This window comes from Anopheles arabiensis, chromosome 3, assembly GCF_016920715.1.
Source record: "Anopheles arabiensis isolate DONGOLA chromosome 3, AaraD3, whole genome shotgun sequence".
Classification (NCBI taxonomy): Eukaryota; Metazoa; Arthropoda; class Insecta; order Diptera; family Culicidae; genus Anopheles; species Anopheles arabiensis.
Genome location: NC_053518.1, coordinates 28182566 through 28205648, shown reverse-complemented (window position 1 = coordinate 28205648; position 23083 = coordinate 28182566). Strand labels below are relative to the sequence as shown.

Here is a 23083-nt window from a genome sequence, read left to right as displayed (position 1 = left end):
AAATCATTTGTTCTCCTATCTCACTGTCTAAAACACGCGGGCGCGTTTGGTAGCGTGTGTGTGTGATGTACGATTTGTCGTTTTTTTTTTGTAAATAAAGTCCACTAAAGAGACCCCTCTCTCTCTCTCTCTCTCTCTCTCTCTCTCTCTCTCTCTCTCTCTCTCTCTCTCTCTATCTCTTTCCTCTCGTTCTCTGTGACCTATATACTAAACGTAATTGGAATCGCGGCAGCGCGTCAAAGCGATAAAACTGTTTTGGTAATACAGAGCCGGGTTGCAGAGCGGACACCCCCGCGTGTGGGACACTTCTTCACCCGTGCTATTTCTCCACCAGCGATCGCTGCAGCACCGCCTCCAGGTCGGCATCGAACGTTTCGCCCTTGGAGTAGTCGGCATTGAACCGCTCCAGCACCTTGGGCGGATCGGCACTACCATCCGGCCGCTTCAAGCTACCGGTCGTCGACGGTCCACCGTTTGGTTTGAAACTCTTTGCCGCCGGCGGTGGTAACGTGGCGCCGAAGGCAGCACCGTACCGAGCTATGTTTGAACTGCTGCTGTTGGTGGTGGACGATGCACCGGTGCCAAATGCACTGAACGCATCGTCAAACTTCGCATCGAACTCGTTGTTGCTGCCGCTGCTCGTGGTGAGATTGTTGTTCAGCACGTTCGTGGCGTCCATCTTGGAGAACTCGTCCTCGAACGATTTCAGCATCATCAGCGTCGTCGTCGCGGTGGACGACGCGCCCGTGGGTGGTACCGTCGTGGGCGAAGTGGTGCTGCTGCCTGTTGTCGCACGGAATGCATCGAACAGACTGTCGTCACCGGTCCTTTTGGCCAGCGCATCGCCACCATCGCCATTGCCGAACGCGCCGAACAGCGAGACGGCACCGTCCGTTTGGTTGGTGTTTTTGGAGAAATTATCATTAAATGCATCGAACGGATCGGACGTGAACGGGGACTTGGTTGTCGTGCCGATTGGCGATAGAGTATTGTTGTTGTTGTTGAGCCGGCTGGTGGTGTTGTTGAGTTTGCTGTTGTTTAGCACGGGCGTATTTGCACCGTCCCCGGAAATGCGCACACCCTTGAACAGTTCGTCCAGCTCTTCCACGGAAGCGGTGTTGGTAGAGTGGCCGAAGTTGGCGTCGAAAGCGCTCAACACATTGTTGTTGTTCTTCGTTGTCGATGCGAATGGATCTGTGGCAGTAAAAGCAAAAATTGGTTAATTTTATCTCAGAAAGGCCACATCGCCATCGAAAAAATACGAACCATTCACTTGCTTATCGTCCTCCTCCGTGTCGGCGAATGGATCCTCGATGTTGAACGGATCCTCGTACCGGTAGTCCTTGAACGGATCGTCCGCAAAATCGGCTACCGGAACCGGTGTCGGCGCTGTGGACGACGATGCAAACTGAGCGACGGGTGTAACGACGACCGACCGAACCACCGATGCTGCTGCCGGTGTTGGTGGTGTGGCCGCCTCAATGGTGATGGTAGCAGTAGGTGTCACCGGCGCTGCTGCCCCCATCGCTGGTAGCATACTGCCGAGTGTCGCCGCATTGAAGCTGGAGCCCGTCAGCGAACGATTGCTACCGAATGACGGGGACGCTTGTTGCAGTGTTTGGGAGGTAACGGGTTTGAGATTCTGCTCGACGACAACACCACCATGTTACCAACAAGCCCCCGGTGCGCACACAACACGCGGCAAAACAACAACAGAGGTGTAATACAGTGGTTGTGTGTGTGTTGTGTGTCGATTTCGTGTGTGTGTGTTGTGTGTTGTGTGTCGATTTCGTGTGTGTACATTATTGAACAAAGATGAAGATGTGTTTGGAAGAGAGTGGTATAAAAAGAAAGAAAAAAGAAAAAAAGGAAAATAAATTAGAAAAATGTAAAATATTAACAAAAAAATTGAAACGAACACAATGACTCAAACGATAACAAAACAATACAACATTAAATGGTTAGAGAGTGAAACATGTAAACAAAAAGATGATAAACGATAAAGCGAAAAAAACAAGTTTAGTTTTGGCACGAACTAATACAGCGTGGAACACGCCGATAACCGATTCCGAATTAGCAAAGGAAGCTTAAATCGATTGAATTGAAAGTAGTGAAAGTGAAAAAGAAAGATCGGTAGATGTAGTGTAGTAGGTGGGCATAATTAGCTTAAGATAGTAGAGAGAAGTATTTTTCCATTAATTTACAGCAGAACTAAGACCACCGTCGTCGTCATCGACGTCGCCCGTTTTGTCCGCAATACAGGTCTGGTTTGGGTGGGCCACTATGTAGAGATAACAACGATTTGTGTTGTGGTGTAGATAGAGCATATTCGGGTTAGTAGAGGGAGTATAGCTAGTAGCACGTGATTGATTATCGGAGCTGGGGGGTAGGGCTGTGTATTAGAGAAGCTTTTCTGATAGCACACCGTGCCTTTCGCCGGTTAACAGGTTGTTCTCGCAAGTGAAAATGTAACTTATATGCGCTAAAATGCGTTCGGATATGTTTAGCTTTTATAGACACGGCACTGCGCTGCGTATTATTACTGAATTATCCTCGCCACCGTACGCGAGCCATTAGTAGTAGTGTAACGTCCAATTGCACGCGACATCCATCATGCAAAAGTTGCGCGCGCGAGCCACATTACCACTAAAAATAGAAACGGTGCCAAAAACGATAACGTACGAGAAATAGAGATAGAGAGAGAGAGTGTCGTGTTAGTACGAGGCTTTTGCTTTGCTTGTTTTGTTATCGGTATGTATATATATTTTTGTTTTTTCTTTTTCGCCTTCGCTCCTAGATAAGTAGGGTGTGTCCTAAGAAGAAAGCATGAAACACGCTTCTTCAACTGCTAAACGGTTAAACTTCCGGCTTTAGTTGATGATTTAGATGATGTGTATATGAATTGTTCTTTCGATGTTTTTAACGACGATGCGTTTGAAATGGATTGTGTGATTGTGTGTGCTTATTACGCTACAGTAATAATGGGAGGGGCATTTAACATGTTGCACATGTTACACACTCACACAAACTCACATTTTGCTAAATTTAAGCGTTGCAGAATCAACTAAAGTAAAATAATCTCTCAAACGAACTATAAATACACATTTCTGTTATGTTTACTGGGTTTTCCAAGGGTTCTCGTAGTTGTGGGACACTTCCTCGACTTTTTCTTATAGCAAATGAACTTTAAATGATGGAAATTGGACTCATGCACCCTTTTTAGACAGGCTCCTTGAAAATTCCTATTGGATTTATCCAATTAAGGCTGCTACAGATTCCAATTCCCATTACATTAAGTTCATTTCAAGTAAGAAGGAGTCAATAAACTGTCCCACAGCTATACAGGGTTTCCCACGATTTATTGGTCAGTTCCCATTATTTTTTGGTGCGTTCCCACGATTTTTTGATCGTATCCCATAGATTTTTGGTTCGTTCCCATAATTTATTGGTATTTTCCCATTGGATATCAAAACAATTGGACCAAAAAATCGTGGGAACGCACCAAAACAATACAGGGTTTCCCACGATTTATTGGTTGGTTCCCATCAATTTTTGGTGGGTTCCCATATTTTTTTGGTGCGTTCCCACGATTTTTTGGTCGTTTCCCAGAATTTGTTGGTCCAATTGTATTGATATCCAATTGGAAAATACCAATAAAATATGGGAACGAACCAAAAATCTATAGGATACGACCAAAAAATCGTGGGAACGCACCAATAAATCATGGGAACTGACCAATAAATCGTGGGAAACCCTGTATGGGAACCCACCGAAAATTGATGAGAACCAACCAATAAATCGTGGGAAACCCTGTAAGTATTCCTGGAAAACCCTGTAACTGTTCTGGGGGGAATGAAAATCCTTGCAAAGTTCCAACAATTTTATATTTACAACAGAGTGTTTGTGTGTGTGTAAGTAACCATCTGATAAGAAGTGTAATATAACGACAAAAGCAATCATAGTTCAATCAGTAATTTAGTTTTTTGTGAGAAAATAATGTTAATTTTGTTAATTGTTCTAAATTTCGGGTTAATTCGATTCAATTTTGCACCAAACTCGGGGCTTTATTGTTATGCTTTATGGACATTATTGTGTAACGATATAATTTGTTTGCTTTTATTTGCGATAGTCCAACAAAAAAAAAAAAACACCATTCCAACACAATCAATCAATGCAGCACAAAACGCTGTTGCGAATAAATAGGTTTCTCTAATTTAGTTATCTCTTTCATTAATGGAGTGTTGTGATTACTTTTGCAGCATTACAGCATTCTCTTTTGCCCGCAAATGCTTAAATACTGATGGCTAACTGAAACAACATTCGTTCACCCTAATTGAGTGTTAGATGAAGATCATTAAAGGTGCACAAACATTCTACGCCTTACATATGCAGCGCGCCATCATGCAGCCTTCTACTACACGTGGGTGCGAATATCAAATAAATTTGCTACGTTTTGATTAACTCTTTTAAAACAGGGGAGTTGTTGTCTCTTTTTCTACCGTGAAAACAAATAAACAGCGTAATGTGCAAAGTTGGATGAGTTGTAATGAGATTCTTGTTTTTTTATTACTCCTTAACGAGTAATTAGCGCGACTTTTAATTCAATTACGGTAACGCGGTATTACACGCTTCGAATCGCATCTTCACCAACTAACAGCTTAGCAAACTTAGAAGAAGCATAAACCAAACAGCAAATCCAAAATGGTCAAACGAGATCAACTACTTCGTTTGCGTTTTGCAACCGAAGCTCAAAGACGGGGAAACGGAAAGGGTTTGAACACGGAAAGCGCCATCCGAAGGCGTCTGCGCTAAGCTACAACACAGCTAATATTATGCAAAGAGAGAAACGCTGGCTTTTTAAACGGTACATTTAATCCCATATCCGTTTGGTAAATATAATATGGCTTGCGTATGTATTATCTGTATATGTATATATCTATGCATAACTCTCTCTCGTCGGTTAGTTTTTGTTCATTCATTTCTACACGAACTCTGATCCCCCGCACACGCTTAGGGGCGGCCTACTCCTCCTCCTCCTATCAATGGTCATTTTTTCTTCGATCCAATATCTTATCGTTTTGATTAAAGAGTTTAACAAGAAACAGGAAAACAATATGAATAGAATATACACACCCCCGTCCTCGTACTCCTTTCGAACACAGGAGTTGCTAATAACGGCGCTACGTTTTTTTTGTTGATAGTTTAGTGATTAAGCTTCTTAGAATTCAGTACTATTACTCGTTAGACATCTCCACCGTGCGTGCGTGTGTGTGTGGGGTTGTTACTATTTTAAAGATGATGCTAATTGAGTTATTTCGTACCAATTCGTCCATGTAACATTGCGCGAAATATGATTGTGTATGCGCGCGGATAAATCCCTCTTTGTTTCTCACATCTAACGCGATGCAGTAAACAGTGCAGACACACACACACACACACGATCGAGATGTAGATTAACACATACATTCAACTCAAAATATAGAGAGCTTCTTATACTTTTTGTGTTTGTGTTGTTGCACTCGCAGCGTGCCGCTCAGCAATTGATAGTGAAGAACACTGTTGCACTAATGCATCACCTAAATCGACTATAATTTACGCTTTCAATGGGCTATTTCACTATGATTTCGAGTGTTTTGCTGTGAGATACTGTGCATTTTGGAGATGGAGCGCGCGCGCTCGTGTGCAAACACGGTTAGTATTCAAGTATTAACTCGATACCCACACACACGCGCGCGACCCAAGGGGGAGTACTAGTACGAGTTTCGCTTTCTTTGCCTCCGCCCATCAGTAGTTGCTTTCGCGGTTATTTGTTAGTCTCTATTAGTATTACTATTACTCGGATGATATTCACTGAAATGGGCGCGATGAAACGATAGAAGTGCAAAAGAAGAAGAAAGAGAATGGTTAGATATTATAAAAGGGGAGGGCAGCCCAGCCTGAGCGTGTGTGTGTCGTATGTGCCAGCAGCCAGAGCAAGCAAGCGTTTTGATTGTAATGAAATTTGAAAGAGTGCTAAATATGCTCCAAACTACCTAATATGTTGATACCCACTAAAAAGTAATAAAAAAAAGAAAACAGGTGCATAATACAAATTTAACGACCATTAGAAACTGTACAAAAGAATACACCTACCAAATGCATTCAATGAAATAATTTAAAACTAAAGCATAAAAACACAACAACCAAAGTAAATATAATCGGCGGTACGATAGTTTATTAGTTTGATTAGATATTGTATATCACTACGCACTAGCTTAAAGGCTATTAAAAACAAACAACATGCAGTTAAATACAAAATAAATGTAACCTGCTGTGTGATAGTACAAAGATAGTATTAGTAGAAAATTAGCAAGAGAAGTGAAAACTATACGCAAACTGAAGGAAAATACTGCTTCATAAAATACAACAAACATGCCACTATTAATATACAAGTGCAAAGATGAAAGGAAAATGAATGACAAAGAAACTGTCTCATGACAGTAAAATCGCGTGTGCCGAGAGTGCACACCACACAGGGAAAGAAAAGCACTGTTGAAAGTACTGAAGGTATGCAACGAGGAGATGGAAAAACAAAACCAAACAACGAGCAGAGAGAAGAGGAAAACGATAGAGCGGCAGGGCATCAACAAAACACGAATGATGATGGGAAATTCCGAAAAAAACACAGAGAAAAGAGAGAGAGGATCGCGGATCGATCATCCTCTCCTCTCTCGTCATGTCCATCTAGGGTTCGTGCCAAAACGATAGATAATCTGGTTGTTGATAACTACCTTATTGTCGAAGTCGGCAAAGTTGGCAAAGCTGCCGCCGCCGCTACTGTCACCGAATGCATCCGACGCCGGTGGTGCAGGTTTGGTAGGCGTAGGGCCCTGCCGTTGCGCAAGTAGTGGGAGAGTGAGATATAGAGGAGGACGTTGCGCGTAGAGTGGAAATTACGTAGAAGGTTGGTTTTGTCAGTAAGTGTTTATAGTTGGTTAGAGAAGAAAAGAATAAAACAAGAATTACAGTTAAGAGAAAGAAAGAGAGAGATAGTTAATCTACTGTGCTACTGACAGTTAGTAAACGGGGTTTCCAATCCCTTCTAAGTTCTACCATCGTCCAGAGAACGGACGCTACAGTGGCATGGTAGGGAAGGATTCACAGTCCCCCGGGGGCTTAGCGGTGACTTACCTGCATTGGTCGTGGTGGAGCGGGACGCGGTGGTGGTTGCTTTGCCTTCTTCGGCGGCAGTGCCGGGCTGGGCGATTCCGGACGTGGCGGGGCAACGGATTTGCTGGGACTAGGCGACAGTGCTTGACCGGCAGTGGTCGGCGCATGTAGTATGGCAAACGGATCGCATCCGAACTCATCTTTGGCGGGCTAAAAAAAAAAAATAATGGTTAGTCTAGTGAGTCTACGTGGCCCAACATTCGTCATAATCGTCTTACCTCTGCTGCTGCACTGCCGCTACCTTTCCGGTCACCGAACGGATCGGCGGCAGCGCCCGATCCGAACGGATCCGCCGCTCCCCCACCGATGGCGTGCGACGGCGCTTTCGCCCCAAACGCACCGAACCCGTCTTCCCCAAAGCCGCCCGCCGCCGCAGTACCGCCATGAAATCCGCCGTTCGATCCGACGTCGAACTGGGTGGCGAAACCGTTCGACGACTTGAAATCGTCACCGAAGCCCGTCTCGGCCGGCTCGCCCGCACCGAACCCGTTCGACCGGTTGTCGCCGAACGGATCGCGCTTGTTCGCGTTCTCCACCTCCTTCTCCTCCAGTGCCTGCTTGGCCTCGCGGAACTCGGGCTCGATCTTGAGCGAGTAGTCGGACACCAGGATCGGGTCGTTCGACTCGATCGCCGACCGGAACATCGACAGCGCGTCCGTCATCTGACGCTGGTACTCCTGTATTTGAGTAACCATGGCCTTCACCTGGCTGATCTCCAGCTGCGTGTCCTGCAGCTGGGACGTCAGCCGGTCGACCTCTTTGGTGCTGGTGTTGTACTCCTTCTCGAGCGACTGCTCCTCGTCCCGCAGCTTCTGCAGCTCGGAGCGGCGCGAGTCCAGCTCACCCTCCTGCTCCTTCAGCGTTGCCTCCTGCTTCTGGCACTGTTCGCGAATTTTGGTCACCTGATATGTGCAGCCAAACGATTGCCGATAAAATAAAGAAAACGAACACGCAGCAAGAGAGAAAGAGTAGAGTTTGATTAGTAAAAGTAGAACAACGCTTCCGGGTACAATAAACACATAACACAGGTAGCATTTATTGAAGGACAAGTAAGGGAATGTGGGGATAATGGTGGAAAAGAGAAGAAGGAGATGGGGATCCCGTTTCACAACTGTCCGGTCAAGGCAATCAGCATCATGGGCCCTTCAAATAATTCATTTCAATCATAATTCTAAACTACTTATATGTTATTTTCTACCGAACGTTTAGATAAATTATCCACAACAAAGAAGATGTGTGTTTGTGTGTAAGATATTGTTTTCATATTGAATAAAACATGTGTTTTATTAAAATAATTGTTTTTGGTAAACAAAAAGTTAACACCGAAAATAATAACTAGCGAACAAAAAGTTCCAATTACATGTAAAAAAAGAACGCAGTAAAAAACATAGATAATTTAAAAAAAAAAAACATAAAAAAGATATGGAGAAACACATAAATGATATTGAGCCACATTGACCGGACCCGGTGGAAACGGATGAAATGTAGTAACGTAAAACGATCTAGGAAAACAAGATAAAACCAATAACCAAAAGGCACATAAAAATGGATAACAAAACAAAACATGACAACGACATGGAGACGACAATGAACAAAGGAAACGGCACTGAAAATGAAATGAATTAAATTAAAACGAAACGAAACGTAACAGTGAAAGGAAAATGAAACAACAAAACGCAAGCTGAGAACGAAATGGGACGAATAGAAGAAAAATCATAAAAAAAATAAACGAACCTGTTGACGAGCTTCGTCAATGCTGCACGCTACCTCTAGCAAGGCTTGATCTACATCTACTTGCTACAGTAGTGACAATGTGGCACACCATTCGAGAGTTTTTTTGTTTTGTTTTTTATCAGGTAGAGTGTGTAGGAGATACACAAGCACAAATCAAACCAAACACAAGTAGTAGTTTTTATTGTTTTTTGTTTTATAGAAACCCGAAACAAACACGCAAAAAAGATACGAGCAGAGAAGTTAGCAAGAAAAAAAGGTGTAGAAATCATCAAAAGTTGCATTAATAATTCACTTAAGAACGTAAATGTTGAGTTTGTCCGGTTATAAGAGCATTGTTAGTAGAAGTAAATCGATCCATACCAACGTACATGCATACATTATTTAATTATGTCAATTTTTTACCATTATTCACTAAGGGCTCTTAGGATAAAACGATGTTCCACACATGTACACAGTATTATTATGAACATTTTACAAAACACGGAAATGGTACGTAACATACAATGAAATATAATTTAGTGACAGTTGATAATCGTTTGTTAAGACGATGCATGTATTAACGATATCCCGAAGTCATTTGATTCATGCGAGCATTTGATTTCGCATTTCATATACATTTATCGTTTTGACAATATACAATATTACGAATAATTCAAAATAAATAAAATATCGCAACGCTTCTTTTCGCGATGAGTTTAATCGTGCGCTTAGCATTGTGCATCACGCAATGAAATTGCCCAGCAGCCGAATTCAAACATCGTTGGGCGACAATGAGATCTGAAACATTACAATAAACTCAACACACTAAACTACACCACAGTCTTCTTGCAGCAAGAGTGGCACGGAGCGCTGATAAGATAAATTTAAACAATTGCTTCTCGCACCGAGGGCAACAAACTGTTGTTGGCATAATTAAAAAAGATCTGCCATACTTTATAACAGACAAGGTCGAGATCATGATGATGCACAAATCGAGAGATAAGGATTTTGGCACTGAAAAATGCAAATTCAACGTCATGCGCTGAAAGATGCACGATTACATTTTAAAGGAAGGAATTACATGACTACATGCACATTCAAAATAACTCAGTCTTAATCTAAAATGGGTTAAAATTTGCAAACAATATTATCAAGTGTTAGGATAGGAATTGATGGAATCCGAAAAGCGATTCAATTACCTGTTTATTCTGCGAGTACAACCAATGTTAGACAATTTTAGTATTTTATATACAGCAAGTTAGGCCAAAATAACAATAAACTATCAAAGGGATGCATGTTACTTTTTAGTAGAAAGAAGTAAAAAAAACAAGAAAATACCACTGACCGCAGTTGGGGGACCCGGTTATTGTGTTAGGAGAGGGACAGCAGTGTGGGTCCACCTTCCCCGGGGTGGGGGAGGGGTTAGACAGGTGTGCAGCAGCACGGCATAATCTAAATCCGCACTTACCTGATTCTTAAGGTCATCCAGTCGCTTCTGTGCTTCACCTTTTTGGTTTTCCAGCTGCTTCAACGTGGCCGTAAGTGTGTCCAGTTCACTCTGTTGATAGAAACCAGTAAATAGATTAGCAAATTTTGATTTAAAAAGTGTTTAATGCAGCACCGCATACCTGGAGACTACGCAGTTCACCGCCCTTGATTCGCACATCCGCCTCCTTCTGCGCAACTTCCTGCTCCAGCAGGCGGCGCTCCTTCGCAAGCTCGTCAATTTCTTTGGATATCATTTCCAGCTCCGGATTGCTGTACGTTGGCTGTGGTGGTTCCTGCGGGCGGAGAGGAGGACGTTTGTTAAAAATAAGTAAAAATGTAAAACTCCAAAATTAACCCTCCAAACTAGTGGTGTGCTCTCTGGAGCGCAGCCACGACTACGATCCGACTCAAGCTATTGCTAGTCCGATTCCGAGTCCGGCAAAATTGGAACCACTAGTTCCGAACGGAGTCGAAGTCGCAGTCGGAGTCGTCCTAAGTCGTTTGGAGTTGGTCAGAGTCGGAGTTGGAGGTGAAATGCCTGACAACAAAACATTGCACTGGACGTCTCCGCTCGACTCCAGACGACTCCAATTCTGAACGACTACAAACGAGGGATGGATGAGGTTAGGATGACTTCAGATGACTTCAGAAGACTTCGGATGACTTCAGAAGAATTCAGAGGACTTCAGAAGACTTCAGATGACTTCAGAAGACTTCAGATGACTTCAGAAGACTTCAGATGATCTCAGAAGACTTCAGAAGATTTCAAATGACTTCAGAAGACTTCGGATGACTTCAGAAGACTTCAGAAGACTTCAGATGACTTCAGAAGACTTCGGATGACTTCAGAAGACTTCAGAAGACTTCAGATGACTTCAGAAGACTTCAGATGACTTCAGATGACTTCAGAAGACTTCGGATGACTTCAGATGACTTCAGAAGACTTCAGATGACTCCGGATGACTCCGGACGACTCCAGACGACTACAGATGACTCCGGACGAAACTGCATGGCTTTGACTCCGGATAACTCCGGGCGGTTCCGGACAACTCCAGGGGTTTCCAAACGGACAATGCTGGACGGCTCTACCTTCAGAAGTCGATTCGGAGCCGACTCCAAAACTTTGCCAACTTTAAGGCCGGGCTACATTGATCGTACTCGCAAGCGTAATTTTGATTTTCACTAGCGCATCTGGCGGCGACTGGTGGAAGCTATTTTTGGTTATCCAGGGAATGGTTATGCCGGATCTCAAAATTAAGTAGTTTTTCCATCGTTTTCCATTGCAAAAATGGATGCAATGCGTGCAAAACATGTGTATCTACGTTTTACAAAACTTTTCTCCTCCGTTTTTAGTAAAAAACATGGAAAAATAACGTATTTTCTGGCTCCAAATTGTTTGGCAAAATGCTTCGGTCAGCCGCCGCCAGATGCGCTAGTGAAAATCAAAATTACGCTTGCGAGTACGATCAATGTAGCCCGGCCTTTACACATCACTACTCCAAACCCTCCATTCTCACCTGTGCCTGGATGAGCGAGCTCTTGCGCAAGCTGGGCGGTACCATATTCGGGGCGAGCGCCTGAGGCGGATCAATACCCTTCTTGGCCCGGTCGACGAACCACATGGCGAGACAGAACTCTTCCAGCTTTAGCTTGCCCGACTGGTTCGTGTCGCACAGGGCCCAGATGTGGGCGAGCTTGTTCTGCGCCACGCCCGACTGCAGAAACACGTCCTTAATCTCCAGCCCCGACACGAGCCCGTCCCGGTCGGTGTCGCTCTTGTTGAAGATCTCTTCGTACTTGCAGCGCTCGAGCGGCGACACCACCCAGCTGGTCACCTCGATCGGTGGTGCCGACGCGGACACGAGCGGCACCCCTCCCAGTCCCATCGGTACGGGTGGAATGACGGGAGCGGTCATGGGCGGCGGTCGGGCCAGTGCAGCCGGCAGCGGCGGCACCACCGGCGGGGGCGCTATGTCGCTCGGGAAGTTAGCGACGAAGCCACCGGCACCGTCGGCAGCACCTCCGCCGAACGCGTCAAACCCGCCGCCGTTCTGTGGCGGCTGGGGAGCATAGTTACGCTGCAGCTGGGGCGGCAGCATGGCCGGAATGGCACGCTTGTCGAGCGCTTCGTACACGAGATGCATCGCCACACAGAACTCATGCTTGTCCAAGCTGCCGTCGCGATCCTGGTCGGCCAGATCCCAGATGCGGCCCAGCGTCTCCACCGGCAGCTTCGAGTTCATCAGCGTCATGCGGACCTTCGCGCCGGGCAGCAGCCCGTTCATTGGGCCGAGCGAATCGAACAGCTGCTCGTACTGTTGCCGCTTTTCCGGCTTCATTGACCAGTCTGTGCTTTCGACCGGGAGCAGCTTCACCTGTGCCGGTACTTTTGGTAGATCGCCCTGCACAAAGGGAACGGGGAGAAGAAATGATTTTTTTAAATTGTTTTTAAATAAAATGTAACAGAAAGCAATTATTACTTACCACCTTCGGTGGCTTCGACAGGACATTGTAGATGTTTTTGAGATTGATCTCGGAACCTTCCTGTGCCAGCCCGATCAGCTTGAGCGAGACGAAAAATCCCTCCTTCGTGAGGAAGCCCTTACCGTTCGGATCGGACAGGTCCCAGATCCGGCTGAGGACGACATCGCTGAGGCCGGACTTTTTGAGGAATTTCGCCGCATCCAGTGCACCGATTTCGTTCGCCTCCTTTGGATCGAGCTGTATATGGGGCGATGAAAGGATAGAAACAGTCATCTTTTGCTAAAAGCATTCGAAAGCATTGGTTGCCCACGAGTTGCGATTTTTTTTGTGTTATGCAATAGGTGCAACCATTCTTTTTGCAAGTAAATGTTTATAAAACTTGAGTAAAATTACATCATGAAAAAAAATCATGCTTTGCTCCAAATTAACGTCTAAAATCAATCATCTCTTCGTGTAAGGTTTCTAAACCCGATAAGAAAGGTATTACGGCCTGCCAGGCAGCGTATTTCGCACGCTCCGAATCCATTTATCGATTTTCCCCGCCTGCCAGTAGTACCACATTGGCTTTGTTTTGGAGCAGCACTGTGAAGGTAGGTCAAACGGGTCTATAACACTCCGTTGTCAAACTGAACGTGATTAGTTCCGATTTACTACCATTACTCATTTTTCCAATGTGATTATGACTGTTGGCTGCGTAAAATGGAGTTGATAAACACTCCTGTGCTATCAGCAAACTGTATCGTCGTTGCTGGACACTGTCCACTTCCGCCACAGTGTCTCATCAACGGGATTTCCTGATTTGGCACAGGTGTATCGACCAGAATGACCGAACACTCGCAATAGAGTAGGCCTTGACGATGATGATGATGTTGTAGTTGGGTTTCCTTCAACTCACCTGTTTATAGTAAGCCTCGTATATCAGGATGTGGTCTCCCGCGATCTGTAGATGAGTTGGGTTGATGAAGGTGGAAGAAAAGAACAGAACCGTACGCACATATTAGGCATGATACAAATCACAAATCTCTAGTGGCATTTGAAATCACAATCATCATCGTCGTTGACGGAATGACGTTTTTCCCTATTCTGAGAATCTTTTCTTTTAATCTTTGTTTTATATCGATTAGTGTTTCTCCTTGGCAGTTTGAGAGTGGAAGTATTCCATGGCACGAAGCTGCGCCTTCATGCAGCCCGATACACCACCAACACACAACGTTTCTCCACACTGATAAGCACAGCACAAAAAGGGCGTTGTAAGTGGGCAGGGAATTCTTGGCGTGTAATAAAACTGAATGGCGTTCGCAAACCATACACTCACTGCACACTTTGGGCCACTTGTCTTCACTGAATTCTAATAGGACGAGTTCCACAGAACCAAAGCCCCCTTTAAGGGGGGAATCTTCCTTGCACCGTTTGCACAGGAATAGCACAACACACACAGAGTTCACACAGGGATGACGCTTCCAGCGAAATTCCATCGAAACACACACTTACCTTTACAATGTCGGGCATTGTGTGACGGATCGTTTTACTACTGCGAGGCGGCGCTGTGTACTGCGAAAAGTGTGCAATCGGAATCGATCCGTCCTCGGTGGGCTTGGTGTGGTGGTATTGTTTTTTTCTTCTCCGCGGTTGCCTGCCCGCTGCTGCTGCTGCCTGCTGCCGTTGGTGGTGTGCGCTGCTGTCTTCCTCCGCTGGCCGAACAGTGTGTGTGCGTGTGCATCAAATCTGAGCAGAGCGACACGAGACGGGATGATGCACACGAAAGAAACAATACACACGGCGACGGGGGGACCACCAGCAGTCAAGGAAGATAATGATGATGGCTCGCCCAAACACACTGTTATCACTTGCAAACGGCGAGGTGCGAGTTTTCCCTTTCCTATTTGTTTGCTGGCACTACACTTTGCGCTTGCCTAATTTCAGGACGAACACGACAAGTGCGCGTATGTGTGGGTGTGTTTCTTGCTTAAACTTTACGCACTTTTTCCTACGCTGCTCTGTACGCTGCGCTGTGCTACTCCCGTTTGCCCCGTTTGACAGCCAGCGAGCTTTCCGTCTCGCAAATTGCTGTTCCTCTCGCTCTGTGCGCGTGTGTGTCTGCGGAAGCGAGATGGAGAGCGAGAGCGAGTTGTCAGATCGACAGTGGGCGCAGTGACAGTTTTCAAATTGCGCACAGTGGGAAGAGCGAAATCGATCTAATTTCCCGTAGTATAAAAAAAGACTCGTGAAAATGTTCTGAAAAATTGCACTTTTCCACGAAAAAAGAAACCCAATATGCTTAAGTAGTTCGTACATTTTATTGTTTGTCATTGTTTTGATCGTCTAGCCGTTACAACATTCGAAGCTAATGTAAACCCGCGTTTGAGCGTAACGATGGGAAAAAGAGGAAAAAAAATGCGTTTTTAACCAGACTTGAAAACAGGAAAACGTTCGTACTTAAAGTTACAGCCGTTACACAACTAATGCACCTCCCTTACCTCCTCCTACGCATATTGCCCGTTTTGGAAGGATGGAATATTACGAACTGAAAGTTGTAATAAACAACAAAACTGAATCACATTACTAGAGCACATGCAAACGAGCGCATGTTGACGACAAAGTCCGCACGCACACCACTACCAGGCGGCCGTCTTGGCGAATGCTTTTGGCAAATGGTTCGACACGCGGTCGAGCACACAATTCATCCTCTCAATGGTGATGGCCGAGCGTGAGGAAGAGTGGCGCCAGCGCACCGAGTATAAGCAAGCCCAGTTCGTAGTTTTTCAGCCCACCGGGGCCACCGGACGACGACGGTTTCCCGCTGACGGCAGCGGACGAGCTCGGCGGTTGCTGCTCCAGCAGGCTGTAGTTCCCGAGATGGTGGCCATGCCCGTGGCCCCCGTGCCCGTGATCGCTGCGGTGCGTCAGCTCGGGCAGCACGTGCACCGTCGCGACGTACAGGAACGTGCCGGCCGAAAACAGCATCGCAATGCCGGTCGCGTTGAGCGATTCGAGCGTTTCCTTCTGCTCGCTGCCGATGCCGAAGTACGTCAGCAGGGTGAGGGCCGGTGCGGCCAGTGCAAAGATGAGCAGGTGCTTGCGGATCCGGTCCCGCTCCACGCCCTCGTGCAGCAGGAAGCTTACCAGCCCGAACGCGGCCGGCGCTTTGTGCAGCATGATGGCAAGGAACACGATCATCTCCACGTCCGAGTGGCTGGTGGTGGCGGCCGCCCCGAGTGCTACGCCGTCGGCGGCCGCATGCACGACCAGCCCGATCGTGGCGGTCAGGTTGCGCTCGCTCGAGCCTTCCGTCCGGCGGGAGGACACCTGGTCGACGAGCATCATGAACACGAAGCCGAGCACGAGCGAGAGCCCTATCGTGGCGGAATGTTCGTCGTTGCTGTGCTCGTGCCGGTGCTCGTCCACCGGCAGCCCGGCGGAGGTTCCCGGGCCCCTGGCCGCCTGCTCGAGCGAACGTTCATCGTACAGCGAACGAATGCCCTCGGGAATGATCACGGTCAGGGCGGTTCCAACGAGTAGCCCGGCACCGAATATCGAGACGTTTTTCAGCTTTTCCTAAAAGAAAACACAAATTGAGCATTGAATCAAATCAAAATCGAAACACACGCGTTATCGTCTTACCTCCGACAGTGACATTATGAGCGGAATGTTTCCGGCCAGGTATGACCCGACCAGCATCACGATAACCAGCGCGAAAAGCATCGCTGTCTCGTCCATTCTGTTGCGATTGCTTGATCCGAGCTGGTGTCAGGGCTTGGGTTACCTGTTTACTTGCTCGTCTGTGCAGCAAAATTGTGTGCGACAGCAAAAATCGATGGTTTCCCTCGGTAAACCATCAAAATTTGATGACACGGCTGTCTATTACTGCTGACCAGGGAGAAGAATTACACAAGGTCCACACCACCACCACCGTCGAGCGGTGGAAGCATACGGAAGTGGTTCACTGGCAGTCGGCGGGTGGAGGAGCGGAACCGTTCGGGCGGGTTTTGTTTATAAGTACCCCACAGCAGATTATCGACGTGTCCGAGGTCGTGTGCCGCGTCCGAACGGCCACTTGCTTTCGCTGGGAATGTTTTGCTTGTTTGGGGGGGTATTTTTGCCTTTTCCTGCTCTCTCTCTTTCCCCTTCCACACTGGGAGTGTTTTGCCTTTTTTTGACACATTCTGTTTATCACGAACGGTTTGACGTTTGTACATTTGCTTGAAAGAGTAAACGGTATGTTCAGCTTTCTTGATGCAGTTTGGCACCGACGGTTGGTGCAGAATGTTGCATTTCTGTTTTAAAACTCTGTAATGAAAGATTTTGTCATAAAAATTGAAAAAATAGTAGTGTTTTATGGAGTTTTATCATTTTGAGTTAATTAAAAAAATACAACTGCTACCAATTAGACAAATGAAATGTCACACTGTCCGGCATGGAAGAGCTTCCCAGCGTGCGGTGTTGTTGTTTTGGTTCTACCGTGTGTGTGTGTGTATCGTGTCGGGCCGGCAGTGAGCTTCTGGATGCGAAAGTTACTCATTTTCGGTACGACTTCCAACCCGGTCAGTGTTATTACGCGCTTTTTCAACCGCTCCGTTGAAGTTAAAACCATGAACAAAACGTTCAAGCTAAATACGGGCTTCGACATTCCACTGGCCGGCTGTAAGTATTACATTTTGCTACGATTGTCCAGAGTGGTGGCCCACCTTGCAGCGGTGTACCACTTTACCCACCCTCCCGGTATGCTGTAGATTGTTCTACCACGGTCATGACTTATTCATTAGATGGAATTTGAATTCCGGGTTCACTCCTCCAGGCTCTGTTCCCCGTTCCGATCCGCAACTGCAGCACTCTTTCGAGCTCACTTCGATCCCGCTTTCCGGTGTTTAGCGCCGGAAATGAATGCGCACATGAAAACATACGAATATGGTTGCCTCAAACTTACACACCCGTACGGGGTGCTTTTTTTTGTTGCTGTTTTCTAGTTGGTACCTACCAAATCCATGGCCAGGAGCTAATTTACCAGGTGCTGGATTATGCTCTAGAAGCCGGCTATCGACACATCGGTTCGTATGCAAAATGGGCGGTGATGTGTAGAGGGGAAAGGAATTTACATAAAGGTGTATCACTTGCATTATTTTTTTCTTTCGTTTGCTGTTGCACGTCTTACCATCACCACCGCCACCACCACTACAGATACTGCGGTCGTGTATCGCAATGAGGAGTACATTGGCACGGCGCTGAAAACGCTGCTACCGAAGTACAATCTGAAGCGTGAAGACATATTCATTACCTCCAAGCTGAGTAAGTAGCACAGCTGGTCGCTGTTATTACTAGCCAAGAACGAGATTAACAGCTGCCTTTTTTATCCCCTGCGCAGTATCTCAGTCGGGAAAGGATGAAGCATTTGTTGAGCAAATGGTGCGCAAGTCGCTCGCCAACTTGCAGACCGACTATCTCGACCTGTACCTCATCCACTGGCCCGGTGTGAGTGGTAAGCGTGGTCGTTGGAAATGGCTTTTCGGTTTTTTTTCTTACCAAAGATTAAATCTCTTGTTCCGGCAGGTATGCAAGTCACCCATCCGGACAATGTAAAGTACCGGGCGGCCAGCTGGAATGCGCTGAGCAAGCTGCAGCGCGAAGGCTGCCTCCGTTCGATCGGCGTTTCGAACTACACGGTGAAACACTTGAAAGAGATGCTGGCGGATTGTAAAGGGATCGTGCCGGCAGTGAATCAGGTAGCGGCGGGAGACAAGCGAACAGAGCGAGTGTGAGAAAGAAGAATGAAATTTCTAAACTTTAATTTGCGATCCTCCTCCAGGTTGAGTGGCATCCGTACTACTACCAACCGGAGCTGCTCGAGTTCTGCCGCCAGCACGGGATCTTTCTGCAGGCCTACTCGTCCCTCGGCTCATCCAACACGGCCGAGCTGCGCGAGGACGAAACGGTCCAATCGGTGGCGAAAAGCTTGCAGAAAACGCCCGTCCAGGTGCTGCTTCGCTGGGCGATCGAGCAGGAGGTTGGCATACTGCCGAAGGCACGATCGCGCGACCACATCCAGGAGAACGTTGGGCTGGAGTTTGAAATTCCGGCCGAGCAGATGAAGCAGCTGAACGGGCTGAGGGATAGCGTTGGGCACAAGTTTGCCTGGAATCCGGAAACGGTTGTCTAGGGGAAAAAAACGGGTTGGATGTTATTCAGTGCCTTTTTTGTGTGTTGAGTAGAAGGTGGAAAGGAAGCAGCGTTTGATTTTAATTTACTGATAAGCTTTGAAAATACTGATTCACACACTCACTCTCTGTAAGAGGTTAAAACAGTTGGAGTAATTGTGCACTAACAGTGGTGGTTGTTTTTTTTATAAAATATTCCGTTGGTTAGGAGATAGGAACAAGTCGCATTTAAGGTGTGTATTAAAGGCACGTTAAAAAAACGAAACGAAAAAAAAAATGGATATCAACTTAGCGAATCGTATCGCACGTGAATGTTTGGCACAGTTTGCAAAGCTTCCGAAAGCGGGCAAACCAAACGAATCGTTCGAGTGGACCATCCTGTCGGCGATCGTGCTCGTCACCCCAGCCCACCAGGCTGCGCCCAGCGACATCCGCGTGGTTGCACTCGGTACCGGCACCAAGTGTTTGCCCGGCAACGAGCTTAGCCCTCGGGGCGATCGTGTGCACGATAGCCACGCGGAAGTGCTAGCCCGCCGTGCCTGCGTGCGCTACCTGTACGAACAGATCGAGCAAGCGTTGCTGGCGGAGGAAGGCCAGCCGAAGGAAAGCATATTTGAGCGACAAACGGTAGCCGGCGGAGGTTGTGGCAAATTTGTGCTGAAGAACGGCCATTCGTTTCACTTCTTCACCACGCACAGTCCGTGCGGCGATGCGAGCATATACGAGCGGGAGGAGGATGCACTGTTGCCCGCGAAAAGGGCACGACGAACCGACGAAGCGTGTTCCGACCGGGCCGGTGAAGAAACGACCGTTGGGTGTTGCATCGGCGAAGACCGTACGGCGGTGGGAATGACGGGCGGCAAGCTGCTCGAGCCGGAAGCACACGGTGACCTGATGGCGCAAACGATCGGTGCGGTCCGCACGAAACCGGGCCGGGGCGTGCGGACGGCTTCCGTTTCCTGCAGCGATAAGCTGGCCCGCTGGAACGTGCTCGGTGTGCAGGGCGGCCTGCTAATGATGCTGCTCGGCCGGCCCATCTATCTGGACGGGGTGGTGGTGTGCGACGGGACGGACCACTCGGTGGTGGCGCTCGAGCGAGCGATCTGGGGCCGGTTCGAACGGTGGAAGGAGCCGGCGATGCGGGAACCGTTCGAGCGACACCACCGTCCGGTGGTCATTGCGGCCGATGGGGGTGAGCTGTTTGCGTATCGGAAAAACCGACCCCACCCCACGAAGGAGGCAGGCGGAAAGTTTCAACCGTCACCGTGTGGAATCGTTTGGTGCGACGTGAAGGAAAGGTAAGCGTGCATTTAAGGGGAACTTTTTAAATTACATGTATGGGAGTTTCGTTTCTTCTTTTTTAGTGAGCAGTTGCACAGAAAGATTGAGGAGTAAGAAAGCGACCCAATTGCACTGGAACATGCACACAAGCAGTAATTTAATTACACACTTTTGCTATAATTACGAATCACCGTGTTCCTCGCGTTGCTCTCGACCGAGCTTACACTACCGTCTACTTGTGTACCGGAGCTGTTTTCCCCATTGCGGTTTGCTCAATACACCACATTTAACCCAGCAGACCCGAAGGCATTGACTTCGGTTCCTTCTTCAAATCCCATCCCATCAGGGCACAATTGTATTTCAATTGCGGCGTGTCAATTACCCTTTTGCGTTGGATTTTCCACCGGATCACGGAGAAAGCGGGATTGTTAGAGCGACACATAAATAATTATTTCTTGCACGAGCGTTTCTGCAAGTGGTGCTGGCAGGGTACAACTGTAATTTGTCCTTTGGTGGAAAATAATAAAGAAAAAGAGAAGAATCCTTCGGGACGGATGGAGGCGCCTTGTCGCTGTGCCGTTTGTTCGCGTGTTCGCCCGTGTCGGGTTCGATTTCACAATCCCTGTTAATGGTAATGAATGTAAAGTCATTCCTTTTGTACATTTACACGCCGTCACACCGTTCTCTCTTCGCCCCGAAGGGGGTTCGGGCTTAATCCCTCCCTTAGGTGTATTTTCTTTCCCCCGTTTTTCTCTCTTTCTTGATTGAAAGCTCCACACCCTTTCCACGTTGCGTTGGGAAGGGTTTCCTCTATTATCCGTCTTGAGTGTTGTATACTCATTTATTTTCCACCCCCTCCCTTTCTAGCTGCATTGCATCGAGGGTTGTCCCTTCTTTTCCGCCAGCTCGCAAGAAAAGGGGGCGGTTTTAATAACTTGATTCATTCGCTGCAATTAATGTTCCTTCTAGCCATTTCTTTATGCTCACGCTGTGTCTCTGTATCTCTGTCTATTAATCTTTTAAACATTATCTCGCTCTCTTTCTTTCGTTGCAGACCACACGAGGTGGAGGTGGCCGGCCGGCGACACGGCGTGACGAAGCGCAAACTTGCCACACCGGCAGCTCGTTTGCAGATTTCTAAAATCGAATTATTTAACCGCTTCGCACGAACGTACCGGCGGGCACAGCGGGAAGCTTTGCATAATTTAACCGTCCCATCGTCGGTAGAGGGCGCAACGCAGCCGCACACTGCAGCGGCCGACGACGTTGGCAAACTTTCTTACGCGGACGCAAAGGCACGGTCGGTGGCGTATGCGACCCAGTGGGCCAGCGTGCGAGCGACCATGTTCGGCCGGTGGCCGGTAAAGCCGACCAGTTTGGGAGGGTTCCTCAGCGATGCGAGCTAGTTTCGAGCTTTGGTTTTGGTTCTGTCCCATCGACACTGCAGGTGTTTGTTGATTGAGTTAAAATAATGGAGCGTTTGTTGTTTGCTAAGGGAAGATTTAATAAAGAATGTTTCAAAAAATGCACCACTCGTGTAAGTACCAATTTGGGGGGTTTTAGGGGAGTTTAAGCGGAGTTAAATAAAAATGTACGGTGTTAGTTGGTGTTAGACCCTCTCTGGCTGGCCTTTTTTAAACGTGATTAAAGAACCGAACGACTTTGTTAATCCGAAAAGAAGCTCCCCTTTTTTATAGAAATACTCCAGCAACACCTTGAAAGCTGCAGCCCGGGCCATTGCCTAAACTTATCACTCAGATGGCCAGTTTTCCCTGCTCCCAAGCGACCGATTCGTGTGTGTGCATGATAGTAAAAGACGCAGACAACCGGTAAATTGGCTGGCCCGTGTAGTGTGCACATTCGGGAAGGAGGCAAGCACAACAACTATCCTTTCCAGCAGGATTTTAGAAGGAGAGAATAATGGTTTGCCATTCTTTTTTTTCTATTTTTGGTTGCACTCCCCGGTACTCGAGTTTTTACACCCGAGTGTGTAGACAAAATAGGGGAAGCGACTTTGTTTCTTCCCCGGCAAGGCACATCCACATATCCGTGCCGCACTAAAAACCAGGCCAGCGTGTAGTGTACGCGTGTCCCTTCCTTTTCGGCTGCTGGTGTTGCGTTTAATTGGCTTGTTGGTAGATACGGTGGACGTGGGAGGGTAAAGGAGCCTAGTGTGAAATGTGATACGGTGGCATGGTACGAGAAGTGCTTGGATTTCCTTTCTCGTTGGTGAAAGAGAAGCGCGTTGAGTTGTTCTTTTTTTTGTTGGGAAGACACAGCTTGCCATTTTCCAAGGGTTTGGTTGCAATTAATTAAAAAGAGAACAAGAAGAGCCTTAAGAAACTGAAATCAAGTTTTTTTCTTTCTTTTTTATGTACTGCCATGTTTTTATACAGTCGTTTTTTGTGGAAAATTGGACTGCCCTCCGACAGCTCATCTCTGACCACTTTGTGACACATTTCACGAAGGTCTCTTCACTTGGCATCGGCCGTTTCTTTCTCTATTTTTTTTTTAAATAATTCATCTCGGGGATTTTTGACAACATTTTTGGAGCATATTCCAGCAGAAATATCTCTGACCTTCTTTGTTTTTTTTTGGGTTTTATTTTTCAGTGGTAAACATTTCAACCCCTCCGTAGAGGGAGCTTGCGGTCTGCCTATTTTTGGTAAACAGCTGGCACAATCGAGCAGATAACTGCCTTTTTGCTCTATGGAAGCCAGCGAAAGGGAAGAATGTCAATTTACCGATGCTGCCGAGGG

The 23083-nt window shown here is 47.0% G+C and overlaps 4 protein-coding genes across 7 annotated transcripts; 2 read left to right on the top strand and 2 right to left on the bottom strand.

Annotated features, from left to right (window-relative positions):
• Positions 1 to 136: 136 nt before the first annotated feature.
• Positions 137 to 14953, bottom strand: LOC120900429 (epidermal growth factor receptor substrate 15-like 1). Of its 3 annotated transcripts, XM_040307414.1 has the most exons (12): positions 14386 to 14952; positions 13790 to 13834; positions 12895 to 13131; positions 11928 to 12812; positions 10551 to 10703; positions 10391 to 10480; positions 8944 to 9006; positions 7428 to 8111; positions 7171 to 7359; positions 6771 to 6869; positions 1267 to 1642; positions 137 to 1194 (listed from the first exon to the last, which is right to left on the bottom strand). In XM_040307414.1, the coding sequence occupies exons 1-12, from the start codon at positions 14401 to 14403 to the stop codon at positions 320 to 322; spliced, it is 3714 nt and encodes a 1237-aa protein (XP_040163348.1). In that variant the 5' UTR covers positions 14404 to 14952; the 3' UTR covers positions 137 to 319. The 3 variants fall into 3 exon arrangements, with proteins under 3 accessions (XP_040163348.1, XP_040163350.1, XP_040163349.1); XM_040307416.1 differs by lacking the exon at positions 6771 to 6869 and having other exon boundaries at positions 14386 to 14953; XM_040307415.1 differs by lacking the exon at positions 8944 to 9006 and having other exon boundaries at positions 14386 to 14951.
• A 216-nt stretch (positions 14954 to 15169) lies between these two features.
• LOC120900430 (zinc transporter ZIP9) lies at positions 15170 to 17036 on the bottom strand. Its single transcript, XM_040307418.1, has 2 exons — positions 16516 to 17036; positions 15170 to 16449 (listed from the first exon to the last, which is right to left on the bottom strand). The coding sequence occupies exons 1-2, from the start codon at positions 16609 to 16611 to the stop codon at positions 15583 to 15585; spliced, it is 963 nt and encodes a 320-aa protein (XP_040163352.1). The 5' UTR covers positions 16612 to 17036; the 3' UTR covers positions 15170 to 15582.
• Positions 17037 to 17341: 305 nt separating this feature from the next.
• LOC120903356 (glyoxal reductase-like) lies at positions 17342 to 19299 on the top strand. Its single transcript, XM_040312750.1, has 6 exons — positions 17342 to 17535; positions 17859 to 17939; positions 18070 to 18177; positions 18254 to 18367; positions 18439 to 18611; positions 18695 to 19299. Exons 1-6 carry the CDS (start codon positions 17397 to 17399, stop codon positions 19043 to 19045), a joined length of 966 nt encoding a protein of 321 aa, XP_040168684.1. The 5' UTR covers positions 17342 to 17396; the 3' UTR covers positions 19046 to 19299.
• Positions 19299 to 21853, top strand: LOC120903355 (tRNA-specific adenosine deaminase 1). 2 transcript variants are annotated; one of them, XM_040312748.1, is made up of 2 exons: positions 19299 to 20341; positions 21379 to 21853. In XM_040312748.1, the coding sequence occupies exons 1-2, from the start codon at positions 19320 to 19322 to the stop codon at positions 21728 to 21730; spliced, it is 1374 nt and encodes a 457-aa protein (XP_040168682.1). In that variant the 5' UTR covers positions 19299 to 19319; the 3' UTR covers positions 21731 to 21853. The 2 variants fall into 2 exon arrangements, with proteins under 2 accessions (XP_040168682.1, XP_040168683.1); XM_040312749.1 differs by lacking the exon at positions 21379 to 21853 and adding an exon at positions 20408 to 21342.
• Positions 21854 to 23083: the final 1230 nt, after the last annotated feature.

Coding starts and splice junctions, on each gene's coding strand:
- LOC120903355 (XM_040312748.1), top strand. CDS start 19,320: ATGGATATCAACTTAGCGAATCGTATCGCACGTGAATGTTTGGCACAG. Junction 20,342..21,378: donor TGGTGCGACGTGAAGGAAAG/GTAAGCGTGCAT, acceptor CTTTCGTTGCAG/ACCACACGAGGTGGAGGTGG.
- LOC120900430 (XM_040307418.1), bottom strand. CDS start 16,611: ATGGACGAGACAGCGATGCTTTTCGCGCTGGTTATCGTGATGCTGGTC. Junction 16,450..16,515: donor TCATAATGTCACTGTCGGAG/GTAAGACGATAA, acceptor GTTTTCTTTTAG/GAAAAGCTGAAAAACGTCTC.
- LOC120900429 (XM_040307414.1), bottom strand. Junction 12,813..12,894: donor TGTCGAAGCCACCGAAGGTG/GTAAGTAATAAT, acceptor CCCTTTGTGCAG/GGCGATCTACCAAAAGTACC. Junction 6,870..7,170: donor CTCCACCACGACCAATGCAG/GTAAGTCACCGC, acceptor GCGCAACGGCAG/GGCCCTACGCCTACCAAACC.
- LOC120903356 (XM_040312750.1), top strand. CDS start 17,397: ATGCGAAAGTTACTCATTTTCGGTACGACTTCCAACCCGGTCAGTGTT. Junction 17,536..17,858: donor CGACATTCCACTGGCCGGCT/GTAAGTATTACA, acceptor GCTGTTTTCTAG/TTGGTACCTACCAAATCCAT. Junction 18,368..18,438: donor CCACTGGCCCGGTGTGAGTG/GTAAGCGTGGTC, acceptor TTGTTCCGGCAG/GTATGCAAGTCACCCATCCG.